The sequence below is a fragment of the Hyla sarda genome, chromosome 2 (assembly GCF_029499605.1).
Source record: "Hyla sarda isolate aHylSar1 chromosome 2, aHylSar1.hap1, whole genome shotgun sequence".
NCBI classification, from domain to species: domain Eukaryota; kingdom Metazoa; phylum Chordata; class Amphibia; order Anura; family Hylidae; genus Hyla; species Hyla sarda.
This window is the reverse complement of record NC_079190.1, coordinates 206,967,237-206,985,343: the sequence shown is the minus strand read 5'-3', so window position 1 is coordinate 206,985,343 and position 18,107 is coordinate 206,967,237. Positions and strand designations below refer to the sequence as shown.

The window sequence follows — 18,107 nt, the reverse complement described above, 5'->3', positions numbered from 1 at the left end:
CCAATAAAAAAAAAAACACAGTGTAAATAAAAATAAAAATAAACATATGTGGTATCACCGCATGCGGAAATGTCCGAATTATAAAAATATATCATTAATTAAACCGCTCGGTCAATGGCGTGCGCGCAAAAAAATTCCAAAGTCCAAAATAGTGCATTTTCGGTCACTTTTTATATAATTTAAAAATGAATAAAAAGTGATCAATAAGTCCTATCAATGCAAAAATGGTACCGTTAAAAACTTCAGATCACGGCGCAAAAAATGAGCCCTCATACCGCCCCATACACGGAACAATAAAAAAGTTATAGGGGTCAGAAGATGACAATTTTAAACGTATTAATTTTCCTGCATGTAGTTATGATTTTTTCCAGAAGTGCGACAAAACCAAACCTATATAAGTAGGGTATCATTTTAATCGTATGGACCTACAGAATACATATCAGGTGTCATTTTTACCGAAAAATGTACTACGTAGAAACGGAAGCCCCCAAAAGTTACAAAACAGCGTTTTTTTTTTCAATTTTGTCGCACAATGATTTTTTTTCCCGCTTCACCATAGATTTTTGGGCAAAATGACTGACGTCATTACAAAGTAGAATTGGTGGCGCAAAAAATAAGCCATCATATGGATTTTTAGGTGTAAATTTGAAAGAGTTATGATTTTTTAAAGGCAAGGAGCAAAAAACGAAAATGCAAAAACGGAAAAACCTCCGGTCCTTAAGGGGTTAAAAACCCTAATTTTTTATGAACTTTCCGACTGCTGCTGACAGTCGTGTTTTCATTTTCAAAATCTCACACTTTTTCCGTGTGTTTCACATTATACTCCGAGAGTTTTTTCTAATTTACTCGGGAACACACCCCATTTAGTTGAAAACACGCCCATTTGGTGTGTTTTACTAAATACTCGGAGAGTTTTCAAAACGGAGTGTTTTTTGGGTCGCAAACAGTGTTGCATAGGTTATGCGACTGAAAATTAGGCGCAAAACCCGACAAAAAGACTCGGGTTCACATGAGTAAATGAGGGCCATACTGTACCTATGAATAGTAAAACCAGAGAAAATTATATCTTTGCAGTGGTCTCTTAATTTCTTTTTGGCAGAGCTGTATATACCAGAAGAAGCAAATTTTCAGAGCCTGATGGGGCATGAAGCTAGGGTTTAAATAACACATTGCATCATGCACCGCCCGCTTAGGCACACCAGAGTGTATACAGTAAATTGTATCTGTTATGTCCTATGAACTAAAACAACCTATGTGCTAGGGTAGTATCCTAGATCAAGTAGCAAATCACATAAAGCAAAAGCAAACATTTCAGGTCCAGAAGTTCCTTTTTACCAGTCTTGATCATGTTTTACCTTAACCCCTTCATGACTCAGCTAGTTTTGGCCTTCATGACCCAGTCCGTTTTTTCAAATTTGACATGTGTCTCTTTAAGTGGTAATAACTTTGAACTGCTTTTACCTGGCAAAGTGATTCAGAGATTGTTTTTTCGAGACAAATTGTGCTTTATATAAGGGGTAATTTTTTTTTGATACATGAAGCTATTTTTGTGAAAAACTAAAATATTGTGAAAAATTTGAAAAATTTTCATTTCTCTATGTTTGAAACTCTCTCCTTGTAAGGGAAATAGTCATGCCAAATAAATGTAGTTATTAATTCACATCCACAACATGTCTTTTTTATGCTGGCATCATTTATTAAACATTCTTTTACTTTTTTACGACATTAGAAGGCTTATATTAATATAACTTAATATGGAAGCAACTGGTGACAGCGGTGGAGAGGACCTGGGTCAGGGGTCCTATGGATGTCCACACAAGAAAAGAAGGACCACAGCACTCCAATAAATTAAGGTGAAAGGTTTATTGACCTGACATCGGAAAGCAACGTTTCAGCTGCCCGCTTGCAGCCTTTCTCTTCTTTTCTTGTATATATATATATATATATATATATATATAGAGAGAGAGAGAGAGAGAGAGAGAGAGAGAGAGAGAGATACACTTATATATATATATATACATATATATATATACACACGTATATATTTTTAACCCGTATATCTATTATATAATTTTTTATTTATTATTATTATTATTTTTACTTTTGTACAACAGCTCCCCCTAGTTTCTAGTGCACAACAAATTCAGTAACAGGTTTAGGACACTAGGGGATCTCTTGTACAACTTACCTGCTCCTTTACAAAAAAAAAAAAGTGGGAAGGGAAGCATGTCCGCAGGCACAGCGGGCACAGTACCGGCAGCTCGGGATGGGTAAGGGACAACGGGGGAAGGGGGACAGGTAAGGGACACTGGGGTCTCCTAGCAGAGCAATGTGTGTCCCGATCCCCGTGATCGGGACACACACACCGCCATGCTTAGGATTTTTATGTGTGAAACGCTGCCATAAGCTAGTCAGATTTGACTAGCTGATAGGAGCGACTGTTGTGAGGGGGGGGGGGGGGGACTCAACCCCCCTAGGTCCCGGGGCAAGATGGTTGGCTATAAGTGATAGCCACCATCTTACCGGGCGTGGCGGGATGACGCTAGTAGCGAACAGTATCTGCATGACGTACATGTACGTCATAGGTCGGGAAAACCTTCCAGGTCATGACATACACGTATATCATGGGTCAGGAAGGGGTTAAAGGGGTACTCCGGTGGAAAATCTTATTATTATATATTTTTTTATCAACTGGTGCCAGTAAGTTAAACAGATTTGTAAATTACTACTATTAAAAACTCTTTACCCTTCCAGTACTTATTATCAGCTGTATGCTACAGTGGAAATTCTTTTCTTTTTAAATTTCTTTTTGCCTTGTCCACAGTGCTCTCTGCTGACACCTGAAGCCCATATCAGGAACTGTCCAAAGCAGGGGAAAATCCCCATAGAAAACCTATACTGCTCTGGACAGGTGTCAACAGAGAGCACTGTGGACAAGACAAAAAAAGAAATGCAAAAAGAATAGAATTTCCTCTGTAGCATACAGCTGCTAATAAGTACTGAAAGGATAAAGATTTTTAAATAGAAGTAATTTACAAATCTGTCTTAACTTTCTGGCACCAGTCCATTAAAAAATAAATAAATAAATAAAGTTTTCCACTGGAGTGCCCCTTTATGGCTAGGCTCAAACCCAGCGCATTTGTAGCATATTTGCCACTGAAGATGAATTGCTGACAGTCACAGAAAGACAGCAAAGCTCTGTGTCTCAGCTAGTGACTGCTGGCAGGAAATCCGCAGCTATGAGCGGACACACAGAGCGGACACACAGAGGACCATGTACCTACTCAAGGTTGTCCTATTTAACCTGTATTCCCCTGACTGTGCTCCCTCTCACATTAGTTTTTAGTTCCCATGCTCTGTTGATTGTTCTTTTTTTATTTTTGTAGTTTATTATGCAACTGGGTCAGTTAGTCAGTTTGTTTATATTATAAGGTCATGAAGTATATTTCTATTATTATTGTGATGTGATATATACACTAATACATTTTTTTTATACCTTTGTAAGGAGTATTTTAAGAAAGGTAATTGTGGTGTTACTATTGTGTCATGAAGCTGGATCAGCAAACAAGGTCCAACAATTCTCAAGTTACAAAAGCTGTCTTGAGATTATTAATATTCCTATTTGTTCTATTTTCATTAATGCACACAAGACCCCTGACAAATCAATTTGACAATACTCCTAAATACCCCTAACGTGGAGTTGTCCATATTTCAACTTTCAACAGAGACACAAATGTATTACAGGGGTACTGTAGGAAAATAAAATGTAATCCCTATCCACATGATATGGGATAGGTTTCTGATTGAGAGGGTCCGACCACTGGGGTCCATTTCAGTCTAATGAATGAAACACTTCTTCGTGGGGGGGGGGGGGGTCAACGGTCACATCTCTGCCAACAGAAACCTATTCCCTATCCTGTGCATAGTGGATACGTTTTATTTCCTCCAGTACCAAAATAAGGTAACTATGATATAACTGAGCTTCACTGTAAAAGTTCTTTTATTAGAAATATTATAAAAGGTGATAATAGATTTGTGTCTGACAAAAGGAGACAAAGGGAGAGCTTTCATACTGTAAAGGAGATCTCCAGAGAGATAAAGGATGTGTACTGACTGGTCTGGGGCATGGGGTCTTTCAGCAATGTTTACTCCAGGTACTTGTACATGACATGGTTGCAGCCACCTCTTTGTAATATGATACATAGACTGTGAGCAGCTGTTTTTGCTACATAAAAATTCACATGAGGTTTCTCATCATTCTGTAATAGCCCCTATTAGAAGTCTAGCATGGAGGAGAGCAAGTGCAATATATTTAACCTTATGATCTCTTACTTTAGACTAATGTTTCTTAACCAGTGTACCTCCAGCTGTTGCAAAACTACAACACCCAAATCATGTGAATAAATGTTTAAAGGGGTTCTCCGGTGCTTAAACATCTTATCCCCTATTCAAAGGATAGGGGATAAGATGCCTGATCGCGGCATCACGCCCCCTCCCGTAGGCTTGCATTGCGGGGCGGAGCGTGACGTCACACGCCGGCGCAGGCGTTACGTCACACGCCGCCCGCCCTGTAGTCACCGGTAATCAGTCCCGGAGCGAACACGCTTCGGGGACTGATTACAAATGGGGTGCCGCATGCATGATCCCGGGGGTCCCCAGCGGCGGGACTCCCGCGATCAGGCATCTTATCCCCTATCCTTTGGATAGGGGATAAGATGTTTAAGCACCGGAGAACCCCTTTAATGAAGCCTCTAAACTGTTTAACTGCATTCAGCTGTATAGAAATGTGATTCTGACAGCTATTATGTACTCATCAAAGGAAAAAGGGTGGGTGCAGCTCAACGACTCAACTCTTTGGGGTGAAGCGGACCAAGGTCAACTGCCGGGCACTTATACCCTAAGTACCAGGTAAATTGAATCAAAAATGGAAGAAAAAGTGCAGTCCTCATGTGTTCACCTCAGGGATATCTGTGTTGGATAAAGGTGAGGTGTGGGCATAAAAAGGAGGGGGAAGGGGGATGGATAGGAACAGAGTGGGGAGGGGGTGGGAAATAAGGAGGAAAAAAGGAGCAAAAAAAAAAAAAGGGAGTGGGGGATAGTAAAAGGGCGGAGGAGAAGGGGATAGTGTGTGGGGAATGAGAACATCGATCAGACTTCAGTAAAGTGAAAACGAAATAATTTATTCAAATTCATGTTTTGTGGTGAAAAAATGTGGAGAGGTTCGCTTGGCTCTAGCGACCACCCACTTAGTCACCTGTTACAAATAAAAATAAATAAAATAAAGTAAACGACATGCAAAAATCTCTCCCTATGCTGCCAAAAGTATGGTTGTCACCAATAAACAATACAGTCAATGTTAGGCAGGCATAAAATATCTCCTGAGCGCTGTGCGCTCCCTACTAACCAAAAGGCAATATCACTCCTGTATAGAGGTAAGTTCTCCTGAGCACTGTGCACTCCCTACAAACCTAAAGGCAATATCACTCCTGTATAGAGGTAAGTTCTCCTGAGCACTGTGCACTCCCTACAAACCTAAAGGCAATATCACTCCTATGTAGAGGTAAGTTCTCCTGAGCGCTGTGCGCTCCCTGTAAATTGAATGCAGTTCCTGCTATGCAGACGATACATTCTCCTGAACGTTATATGCTCCTTAAAAGTGCTATTCAATATCCGTTATACACAGGGTAAATCATCCTAAGCGCTATGCGCTCCCTACTAACATGGAAAAAAAAGTCTGATTCCGGCTTTGCAGCAGCATAAAGGCCGCAAAGTAGAAGTTTAATGCAATTTATAGCATAAATGGGGTAATGTACACTGGGGAACTATGTCCTGCTCACCCATCTGGCATCCCCTATCATTGATAACATCATCAAGGCACAATCTGCATTGTTACAGCCCACCCCGGACCTCAGCCATCACAGCCGCACACCAAGGACGCTCTGAGCGCGCCTTCTAAAGCACAAGGAGAACGGTGCTAACAGAGGAATAGAACATCAGCGTGAGGACTCGCCGTGGGGAGCCGTCTGTAGCAGTATCCCGCAGCTTGCAGATCTCAAAGAAGACCGACAGACGGGTGAGCGGGACATGGTCCCCCAGTGTAGATTACCCCATTGATGCTATAAATTACATAAAACTTTTACTTTGCTGCCTTTATTTTGCCGCAAAGCCGGAATCAGACTTTATTCCATGTTGGCAGGTAGCGCTCCGGCAAAATTACGGCCAGCAAAATTAAAAAAAAAAGTGAGTTTGATGACCGAATTTGTCAGAGCATGCCGACAGTGCGAAAGGGGCCTAACATTGATTGTATTGTTTATTGGTGACAACCATACTTTTGGCAGCATAGGGGGAGATTTTTTCATGTCATTTACTTCTGTTGTTTTTATTTGTAACTATTTGACTAGGTGGGTGGTCGCTAGGGCCCAGCGAACCTCCCCACATTTTTCACCACAAACATTAATTTAAATAAATGATTTAGTTTTCGCTGGAGTCTGATCTATTTTCTCATTCCCCACACACTATCCCCTTCTCCTCTGCCCTTTTTCTATCCCCCTTGTCCCTTTTATTTTTTTCCCTTCTAATTTCCCTCCCCCTCCCCACTCTGTTCCTATTCAGCTCCCCTTCCCCCTCTTTATGCCCACACCTCACCTATATCCCACACAGATATCCCCAGGTGAACACCTAAAGACTGCACTTTTTCTTCCATTTTTCTTCTATTATGTACCATGAACACATAGTATGAACAATACGAGCACATTTTTGACATTGTAGTAATTTTACTTAAAGAAAAAAAATTGATGAAATCAATAAAGCATTCAACGTGGGAGCCATATCTACAGTGAATATTGCTATGGTTGGTCTTTTTGTGTCTTTTCCATATAGCTGTGAGATCACCAGTATAACAAATTTACTATACTGTGTTATAAAATATTCCATTTCCACTTTAGAAAGCCTGTTTATAAATAATCAGGAAGCCAACAGGCTACTCTAATACAAACACATTGCTCAGTCAACCCGGCTACCTACTTTACTAAAATATTGAGCCTCTTTCTTCTGGTACATCTCCCTCCTCCTCCTCCTCCTCAATACAGTTATAACCCGTATATTGAACAACCAACCAATTTCTAATCTCTCAGATGATATTGAGAGATAGAAGGGTCTAGCATTTTGGATTTTAACTGCTCAACCCTACTCTTCCCAGAAATCGAAGCTGCCGTCAGAACTGTCCGGCAGCAGCATATCTCTCCATTTAAAGTCAATGAACATTTGGCCGTTCTGAACATTTGTGTAGGTGAAGGTCCAGAAGGATCGTTCAACAGACGGTTATTGCAGGTGTATTGCTGTGGTCACCCTAAGTATATTCCGATCTCTCTACTAATGCTCTTCTTGGTTTCTACACTAGAGAGAAAATTCCTTTCTTAAAGGGGTATTCCAGGAATTTTTTTTATTTGACTATTCTACAGGGGCTGTAAAGTTAGTGTAGTTCATAATATAGTGTCTGTACCTGTGTGTGACGGTTTTCTCACAATTCATCTGTGATTTTCACCCCAATATTTATTTTCAACAGCATATAAAATGACTTATGTCTCGGGATTTCCCAGGTTGCAATGCGGCCGAGACCTGACATCACTAGTCAGCTGATGACAGGGAGCCTGTCTGCTTTAGTGGGTGGAGCGATCGCTTGGTGGGAGAGAGATCAATCTGCAACTAATGCAACAGCTGTAGGGACCCTGATTGAAAACCACAGGTCTTTTACATGGATGCAGCTCATTTATGTTTCAATGGGTGGGGTGGCTGATGAGTGGGAGCGAGGAAAATGGAATTATGGATTCAGTTTAAACTTATCACTCCCACCCACAAAGCTCTCCATGGTGCTGCACCACCCTGTATCTCGCTTTATCATTGACTACCACCCTGCCCACACTCTTTATTCTGTCAATGATCTAAAACCAACTTTCGCCATAATCCAAACCTCACATCTCTATCTGCAAGATTTTTATCTTGCAGCACCAATTCTATGGAATGTGCTTCTCTGGACAATCACAGAAATTCCCAATATCCACAATTTAAAGGGGTACTCCACTGCCCCAGCGTTTGGAATGTTTTGTTTCGGACGCTGGGTGCAGGCAGCAATGCAGCAATGGGTCATGATATCACAGCCATGCCCCTTGTGAGCCCTGACTTCTTTTGTTTGAACAGTTAATTTGTTACTTTGTTATGTTTGATTTTGTCTCTATATGTACATGTATAGTGTCTTGTAAAGCGCTAATGAATACATTGGTGCTATATATAGATTATTATTATTATGAATATAGGGGTAGTTCCCCATTCAAGACCTATTAACCAGCATGGAGAGCAGCTACGGTACAAAGATTATGTTTTTGCACGGACATCCCTTTACTTTCAATAAGAACTGTGTATTGCTTTATTTTTCTTCTGGTGGCCCTGCAGGAAAATTGTACATTTACTACCAGATCTTCTCATAGATTTCAACTACTGCTGGGGGTCCCACTCCAGTAGTCTAACATTTCTGTGTAGTCAGTAAACAAAACAAGATCTACACAGTAGACAGCCCTTAAAATAAATGTGATAAAAACTCAAGGTAGTCTAACTAAGCTTCTACCTTGATATACCTTGGATATACATGTACAATCTCTGCAAAAAAATAGTGCATCACCAAGCTTACAGGATGTGTGTTTGTTTAATAGCTGAATATTGTGGCTCCATGAACCTCAAACAAACAAAAGTAAATTATCTGAATAAATCCCATATGTTTTAACAGATCAAGCAGATGAACACATTTTGGAATCACTTAAAGGAGAAGTCCTATGCCAATAAGTACAGAAAAACGTATTCCCTTTCTACAGGATAGGGGATAAGTTTTCGATCGCAGGGGGTGGTCCGAGCACTGGAGCCCACAGAGTGGCGCATCACAACCTCCGTCCGAAGCAGGGCCGCCATGCCCCCTCCATATATCTCTATGGGAGAGCCGTTCGGCTATCTTGGGCTCTCCCATAGACACATTTAGTGGGGGCCTGGTGGCCCTGCTTTGGACGGAGGTTGTGACGCGCCACTCTGTGGGAGAGCTGGGGTTCCATACAAAAGATTGTGAGGGGGCCACAGCACTCGGACCCCCAGATCTAAAACTTATGCCCTATCCTGCGGCTAGGGGATACGTTTTTCTGTACTTATCGGCATGGGACTTCTTTTTTAATATTAAGGAAAAATTACAGAATTATCTTGTAATTTGCCTTTGCTTTTCTGGAGCAAAATAGTGATAAATGTCTAAAGTGTAAATTTAAGATGCAGTCTTTAGTCTTTATTTACGTCACACAGGGATGAGTACAGGACACGTTTCGGCTAGTAAGCCTTCCTCGACTGTCTACACCAGGGGTAGCCAACCTTTTGGTAATTCTGCGCACAAGCTTTTTTTTTAAGTCGCTTGATGTGTTGGCAATATCGGTGTGGCTTATTATGGATGTGGTCTATTATGGGTGGGGCTTGTGGGGTGTGTTTTGTTTTGTGTTTTTTTTCCCCCCAGAATTTTTCCTATATATTTTCCTTGCTGTAAGGACCTTACAGTAAGAACAACACAGAGGGAGGGAATTGCCCACATCAAACCATTTAAGTTTTTGTTCAGCATGGATATCCATTTTAATTTATACCTGCATAATACAGACCCCAGAATCAGACCCCACCATAATACAGACCCCAGAATCAGACCCCACCATAATACAGACCCCCAGAATCAGACCCCCACATAATACAGACCCCAGAATCAGACCCCACCACAATACAGACCCCAGAATCAGACCCCACCAAAATACAGACCCTAGAATCAGACCCCACCATAATACAGACCCCAGAATCAGACCCCACCATAATACAGACCCCAGAATCAGACCCCACCATAATACAGACCCCAGAATCAGACCCCACCATAATACAGACCCCAGAATCCGACCCCCACATAATACAGACCCCAGAATCAGACCCCACCATAATACAGACCCCAGAATCAGACCCCACCATAATACAGACCCCCAGAATCCGACCCCCACATAATACAGACCCCAGAATCAGACCCCACCACAATACAGACCCCAGAATCACCACCCACCATAATACAGACCCCAGAATCACCACCCACCATAATACAGACCCCAGAATCACCACCCACCATAATACAGACCCCAGAATCACCACCCACCATAATACAGACCCCAGAATCACCACCCACCATAATACAGACCCCAGAATCACCACCCACCATAATACAGACCCCAGAATCAGTCCCCACCATAATACAGACCCCCAGAATCCGACCCCCACATAATACAGACCCCAGAATCAGACCCCACCATATTATAGACCCCAGAATCAGACCCCCACATAATACAGACCCCAGAATCCGACCCCACCATAATACAGACCCCAGAATCAGACCCCACCATAATACAGACCCCAGAATCAGACCCCCACATAATACAGACCCCGATTCAGACTCCGGTATCACCCATGTACATAATATAGACCCAAGAATTAGACCCCACCATAATACACCATGGCCCCTCTACATAATACAGACCTAAGAATCACATCCCAGCATAACCTTCCCTGCATAATACAGACCCCAGAATCACCACCCACCATAATACAGACCCCAGAATCACCACCCACAATAATACTGACCCCAGAATCACCACCCACCATAATACAGACCCCAGAATCCCCACCCACCATAATACAGACCCCAGAATCAGACCCCCACATAATACAGACCCCGATTCAGACTCCGGTATCACCCATGTACATAACATAGACCCAAGAATTAGACCCCACCATAATACAGACCACAAAATTGGCCCCTCTACATAATACAGACCTAAGTATCACATCCCAGCATAACCTTCCGTGCATAATACAGACCCCAGAATCAGTGCCCACCATAATACAGACCATAGAATCACTATCCACCATAAAACAGACCCCAGAATCACCACCCACCATAATACAGACCCCAGAATCACCACCCACAATAATACAGACCCCAGAATCACCACCCACCATAATACAGACCCCAGCATCCCCACCCACCATAATACAGACCCCAGAATCAGTCCCCACCATAATACAGACCCCAGAATCACCACCCACCATAATACAGACCCCAGAATCAGACCCCACCATAATACCGACCCTAGAATCAGTCGCCACCATAATACAGACTCCAGAATCAGATCCCACCATAATACCGACCCCAGAATGGGGACTTAATCTCCACATTTTTCCTTTCCCCCTCCTCACCTCTAACAATTTCCCCATGTTTAGGCCCTCAAACTGTAATAATATCCCTCTGGGTCCTGCACAGTAAGTCGGGTGAATAGTGGGTGTATCCCCCACAGTAGGCAGGAAGTTCCCCCATTAGGTAGGTATGTCCCACAGTACTTACTTCCTTATTAGGTATTCCCCCATAGGCAGATATGTCTATAGGTAGGTAGCCCCCTACCATAGGTAAATACTTCCTTAGGTAGGTAGATCAATCCCCCCTCTAGTAGGTTAATATGTTTTCAAATTTATCAACCCATGGAGGTCTGGATATGGAGTAACACTCAAAATCAAAGTGGAAAACAACACTACAGGCTGATCCAACTTTGATGTAATGTCCTTAAAACAAGTCAAAATGAGGCTCAGTAGTGTGTGTGGCCTCCATGTGCCCGTATGACCTCCTTACAACGCCTGAGCATGCTCTTGATGAGGTGGGCAGTGTGTGGTGCAACGTGGCATCGGTGGATGGAGTGAGACATGATGTCCCAGATGTGCTCAATCGGATTCAGGTCTGGGGAAAACAGGCCAGTCCATAGCATCAATGCCTTCCTCTTGCAGGAACTGCTGACACACTCCAGACACATGAGGTCTAGCATTGTCTTGCGTTAGGAGGAACCCAGGGCCAACTACACCAGCATATGGTCTCACAAGGGGTCTGAGGATCTCATCTCGGTACCTAATGGCATTCAGGCTACCTCTGGCAAGCACATGGAGTGCTGTGCGGCCCCCCAAAGAAATGTCACCCCACACCATTACTGACCCACCGCCAAACCTGTCATGCTGAAGGATGTTGCAGGCAGGAGAACGTTCTCCACAGTGTCTCAAGACTCTGTCACGTCTGTCACATGTGAGCGTGAACCTGCTTTTAACTGTGAAGAGCACAGGGCGCCAGTGGTGAATTGGCCAATCTTGGTGGCAAATGCCAAACGTCCTGCATGGTATTGGGCTGTAAACCCAATGCCCACCTGTGGACGTCGGGCCTTCATACCACCCTCATGGATTCTGTGTCTGACCATTTGAGTGGACACATGCACATTTGTGGCCTGCTGGAGGTCATTTTGCAGGGCTCTTGCAGTGCTCCTCTTGGCACAAAGGCGGAGGTAGCGATACTGCTGCTGGGTTGTTGCCCTCCTACGGCCTCCTCCACGTCTCCTGATGTACCGGCCTGTCTCCTGGTATCACCTCCATGCTCTGGACACTATGCTGACAGACACAGCAAACCTTCTTGTCACAGCTCGCATTGATGTGCCATCCAGGTTGAGCTGCACTACCTGAGCCACTTGTGTGAGTTGTAGACTTCGTCTCATGCTACCACTAGAGTGAAACTACCGCCAGCATTCAAAAGTGACCAAAACATCAGCCAGGAAGCATAGGAGCTGAGAAGTGGTCTGTGGTCACCACTTACAGAACTACTCCTTTATTGGGAGAGTCTTGCTAATTGCCTATAATTTCCACCTGTTGTCTGTTCCATTTGCACAACAGCATGTGAAATTGATTGTCAATCAGTGTTGCTTCCTGAGTGGACAGCGTGATTTCACAGAAATGTGATTGACATGGAGTTACATTGTGTTGTTTAAGTTATTTTTTTTTTAGCAGTGTATGTAGATATGTAGGTTGATAGCCAGGTAGGTAGCTATGTAGATAGGAAGCCAGGTAGGGAGATAGCCAAGTAGGTAGGTAGCCAGTTAGGGAGGTAGCCAGAAATCTAGCCAGGTAGGTAGTCAGCACTCTTCCACATCCCTCCCCCTTGTCACGTCCCCCTATCACCTGCCGCATCACCCCCCCCTACCCAATGCCAGGTTGATATAAACAAAAACACAACTTATACTCACCTTATGTCGCAAGCAGGGATCTCCTAAGCAGCAGAGGCTGGCTGCGTTCTCCCTCCACAGTGCAGGCGTCAAAGTGACATCATCGGCTCCTGCACCGCATGGGGGGGGGGGGGGGAGTAAGTAAAGCCGCAGGTCCTGTGGATCACACTGAGAGAAAGATTTTAGCTGCATGGGCTTGTGCGTATACACGCTCTTGCCCAGGGGTCCGAGACAAGTGTCCTGTGCATGGCGGGTCCTTCCCAGGCCCTCGTGTGCCACTTTAGTGCACCCCATTGCCATGAGTGGCACACGTGCCAAGGGTTGACAACCCCTGGTCTACACGCATCCTGTGCTCATCCCTGTGTGATGTAAATAAACACTGAAGACTGCATTTTGAATTAGCAAATGCTAGAACTCCCTGTACTGAATACTGGATTTGACTCCATCATGGATGAAAACCAGGATTTAAGTACAAAGACAGGAGCAGTGAAGGAGTAAACTTGGAGCATTTGTTTAATCATGTGACATGACACTAAGTACTTTTTATATATATATTTTTTTTTTCTCTACTTGATATTGAAAATCTAAGGCTAGGCTCACACTGACTGAGCTCAGCTAAAAGAAGCTCCATCGCTCAACCTGTTTAAAGGACAGGAGTTGACTGGAGAAAAAAATACTGCATGTCCTATTTTTTTCTCAACTCCTCTATAATACTAGACACAGGATGGACCCCATTCATGTCAATGGGATTGGTCAGAATCCAGCGGTGTCCATTGTTCAAAGCGACGGTTCTATTTCCTTCTTTGGCACTGGACGGACCCTCAGCGGGATGGAGCTCAGCGGTAGTGTGAACAAGTCCTAAGCCAGAATGTTCAGCTATAAGCAAATGTTTTTGTGTCACATGTGATTTTAGTATTTTAGTATTTGCTACAAAGCAAAAAAAAAACCTGGGTGGTGATTCCATAATTTTTTATCACGGGTTGTACATTAACCACCTAAGATTCACAGCTTAGTCTCTATAGGTAAAGTAATACTAATAATAATAGAAACAGCCATATAACAAAATTCTTAACACTATGCAACAATTGCATGTACTAAAGATAATTATAGGGAGGAAGTGCTATTTCAGTAGTGGATTTGCATCTAGGGCCAGAAATATATCAGTTCACACTCCTGCCTTAGAGCTGAGGAATTCCTGGAACACATTACTGTTGGCTTCCCCTACATAAGAACATCTGGTGTAAATTATTATTGGAGTTCTGCACCAGTTTTGCACCTGTTTTGTCCCAGTGAAAATAATGAATGTGTGATTTATAAACAAACATGCTGTAATCGCAATGGCGCAAAACACAAATCTTTCCATACGACATACATTGAGCCCTTTAGCACACCGCTCATTTCCTGCAGCACTTAAAGTAATTGACTGCCACTTATTCAGCTTCCATTTACCACTGCCCAGAGACCAGCAAGTACAATGGTGTATGGCAGATACATCACACTTATGGCGCACTACTTACTAAGACAGGAGACAGACCCCAGACACTATTTTCTTCCTTCTATGATCTAGCTGCCAATGGAAAAACCCATTACAGAGCAGTGACTTACCGATCATAAACCAGACAGTACATGCGCACCTTGGTAAAGGAATTAAACTGTTGTGTAGATAATATTGTGCATATTGTGCATCTACATTATATTGTGCATCAAAATCCTTCTGTTGGACTGTTTTAGATGAATTCTATCCTTTGATTTCCTATAAAACAATAAATATTCTTCTCTAGATTCCTAATATACTCGATAATACCACATGGTCCATGGTCCAAGACTACATAGAGGGCAGTATTTATTTATAGACACTCCTCCATAGATATAGGATATGTCCTATGGGATGTATTACTGTATCCTGTAGAAATGGATAAGGATCCCCCTAGACATGCTCCGAAGATCACAGCTGGAGGATGGTTTCACAACAGAGTATATCTAGCATTTTGGCTAATTTAACACTTCATAAAATGTTGTGACATATATTTATGCTGCATTTTTTTACCGATTATGGAGCAAAATGCATAAGGGGCCTCATATTTATATATATATATATATATATATATATATATATATATATATATATATGTATAGTGATCCAACTCGCAGTAGATAAGTGTCAGAGGGAAGGAAACTGATGATCGAAATTATCCCATTTATTTGATTCAGATTTAGGGTATGTTCATGCTGTGACTGCGGAATCTCCGCCTGAAGATATTCCAGGTTGGATATTCCATCTGGGCGTCCGCAACCGAACACCTTCAGCAACTGGACTGTGCAGACCTGCGGTGTCACCATAGATATCAATGTAGTTGGCATGTAATTCTTTCGGCAAGTGAATCTCCGTAGCGGAACGTACAGCCGCAGAAATTCCGCAGTGGGAATAGGCCAGCGGAAAAAACACATTCATACTAATGCTACATTAGTGCAGATAAGTGCAGCGGAATCTCCTCGGAGATTCCAAAATATGAACATATCCCGGTGCTTCGGGATGGTGAATCGCCATTCACGCTCGACAGGGGAATGCTTCCTAAAACGTACCCGGCATGCAAAAATAACTGAAGCGTGTCACTTTGCCTTCAGTTGTCACATCAGTTGGAGAAATAAGATGGCACCCTTAGAGTCCTATCTATATGGTGTTATTAAAGTACTATTTATAAACACACAACTCCTTGAAGTATATATTATGTTTGTGTTTCTTGGATCTTTTCTGCATATTCAGATATCCTTGGATCGCATGGATGTGCACTGTTGTATATACCATGCACTAAAAAAATAATGTATAGGCATGCAAACTGACCTTGAATACTCTGCAAATCTACCTGCAGCAGAGGTGAAGTATACACCTAAAACAGTTATCCACAGCAGCAGCCGCATGTCTAAGCCCAGCACCTGGAAAGCTTATATTGTACTGAGAGGTAGCGTGGATTCTTCTCTCTTCTTCCTGAGGAGTTGTGTGGACTGACTTGTTCATAAGCACTGTTCTTTTGAATGAAGCTTTGAGAGTCCCTGCAGTGCTATTCACTCCATCCCTGTGTGCAGCTCTAGTAGTGGGGGAGCACTTTTCCTCTAGCTTGTCTTTTGTTGGGTGTTAGCTCTGCCTTTTTCCTGCCTTCCAGCAGCTGCATAAAACACTTAGCTGCTCTGAAATTCCAGCCAGTCTGCCCTCAAAGTCAATGATGACAGCGCAGAAGGTTGGTGGGTTGTGGCAAGATTTAACAGGGAGGAGTGGGCTGCTTGGGTTTTTTCGTCTTTTAACCCCGTGTTCCCATTATCTGTGTGACAGAAAGCGCATCACAAAAAGAGCTTGCATATAACTCTGTTCTTTTACCAGCATAACTCCTGATTCTTTATAATAGATGACGAACTATTAGTTCCTAAAACAATGTGACACCTTCGTGAAAATTGTTGACCAGCGGCCATAGCTTAACCCCTTAAGGACTGAGCCCTTTTTCACCTTAAGGACTCAGCCATTTTTTGCAATTCTGACCACTGTCACTTTAAACATTAATAACTCTGGAATGCTTTTAGTTATCAATCTGATTCCGAGAATGTTTTTTCGTGACATATTCTACTTTAACATAGTGGTAAAATTATTTTGTGGTAACTTGCATCATTTCTTGGTGAAAAATCCCCAAATTTGATGAAAAATTCGAAAATTTTGCATTTTTCTAACTTTGAAGCTCTCTGCTTGTAAAGAAAATGGATATACAAAATCATTTTTTTTTATTCACATATACAATATGTCTACTTTATGTTTGCATCATAAAATTGATGTGTTTTTACTTTTGGAAGACTCCAGAGGGCTTCAAAGTTCAGCAGCAATTTTCCAATTTTTCACAAAATTTTGAAACTCGCTTTTTTTCAGGGACCAGTTCAGGTTTGAAGGGGATTTGAAGGGTCTTCATATTAGAAATACCCCATAAAAGACCCCATTTTAAAAACTGCACCCCCCAAAGTATTCAAAATGACATTCAGTCAGCGTTTTAACCCTTTAGGTGTTTCACAGGAATAGCAGCAAAGTGAAGGAGAAAATTCACAATCTTCATTTTTTACACTCGCATGTTTTTGTAGACCCAATTTTTGAATTTTTGCAAGGGGTAAAAAGGAGAAAATTTTTACTTGTATTTGAAACCCAATTTCTCTCGAGTAAGCACATACCTCATATGTCTATGTTAATTGTTCGGCGGGCGCAGTAGAGGGCTCAGAAGGGAAGGAGCGACAAATGGTTTTTGGGGGGCATGTCACATTTAGGAAGCCCCTATGGTGCCAGAACAGCAAAAAAAAAACACATGGCATACCATTTTGGAAACTAGACCCCTCGGGGAACATAACAAGGGGTAAAGTAAACCTTAATACCCCACAGGTGATTCAAGACTTTTGCATACGTAAAAAAAAAAAAAATTCCCTAAAATGCTTGGTTTCCCAAAAGTTTAACATTTTTACAAAGGGTAATAGCAGAAAATACCCCCCAAAATTTGAAGCCCAATTTCTCCCGATTCAGAAAACACCCCATATGGGGGTGAAAAGTGCTCTGCTGGCGCACTACAGGTCTCAGAAGAGAAGGAGTCACATTTTGCTTTTTTGAAGGAAATTTTGCTCTGGGGGCATGCCGCATTTAGGAAGCCCCTATGGTGCCAGGACAGCAAAAAAAACCACATGGCATACCATTTTGGAAACTAGACCCCTTGGGGAACGTAACAAGGGGTAAAGTGAACCTTAATACCCCACAGGGGTTTCACGACTTTTGCATATGTAAAAAAAAAAAAAAAAAAAAAATGTACCTAAAATGCTTGGTTTCCCAAAAAATTTACATTTTTGCAAAGGGTTAAAGCAGAAAATACCCCCCAAAATTTGAAGCCCAATTTCTCCCGATTCAGAAAACGCCCCATATGGGGGTGAAAAGTGCTCTTCTGGCACACTACAGGT

The 18,107-nt window shown here is 42.4% G+C and overlaps 1 protein-coding gene across 1 annotated transcript in view; it reads right to left on the bottom strand.

The window, feature by feature from the left end:
• Window positions 1-16,200, bottom strand: part of EGFL6 (EGF like domain multiple 6) — a 109,312-nt gene extending 93,112 nt beyond the window's left edge. The window contains exon 1 of the mRNA XM_056560533.1: window positions 15,979-16,200. Coding sequence (XP_056416508.1) covers window positions 15,979-16,055 — 77 coding nt within the window. The 5' untranslated portion in view covers window positions 16,056-16,200. The remainder of the gene's footprint in view (window positions 1-15,978) is intronic.
• Window positions 16,201-18,107: the final 1,907 nt, after the last annotated feature.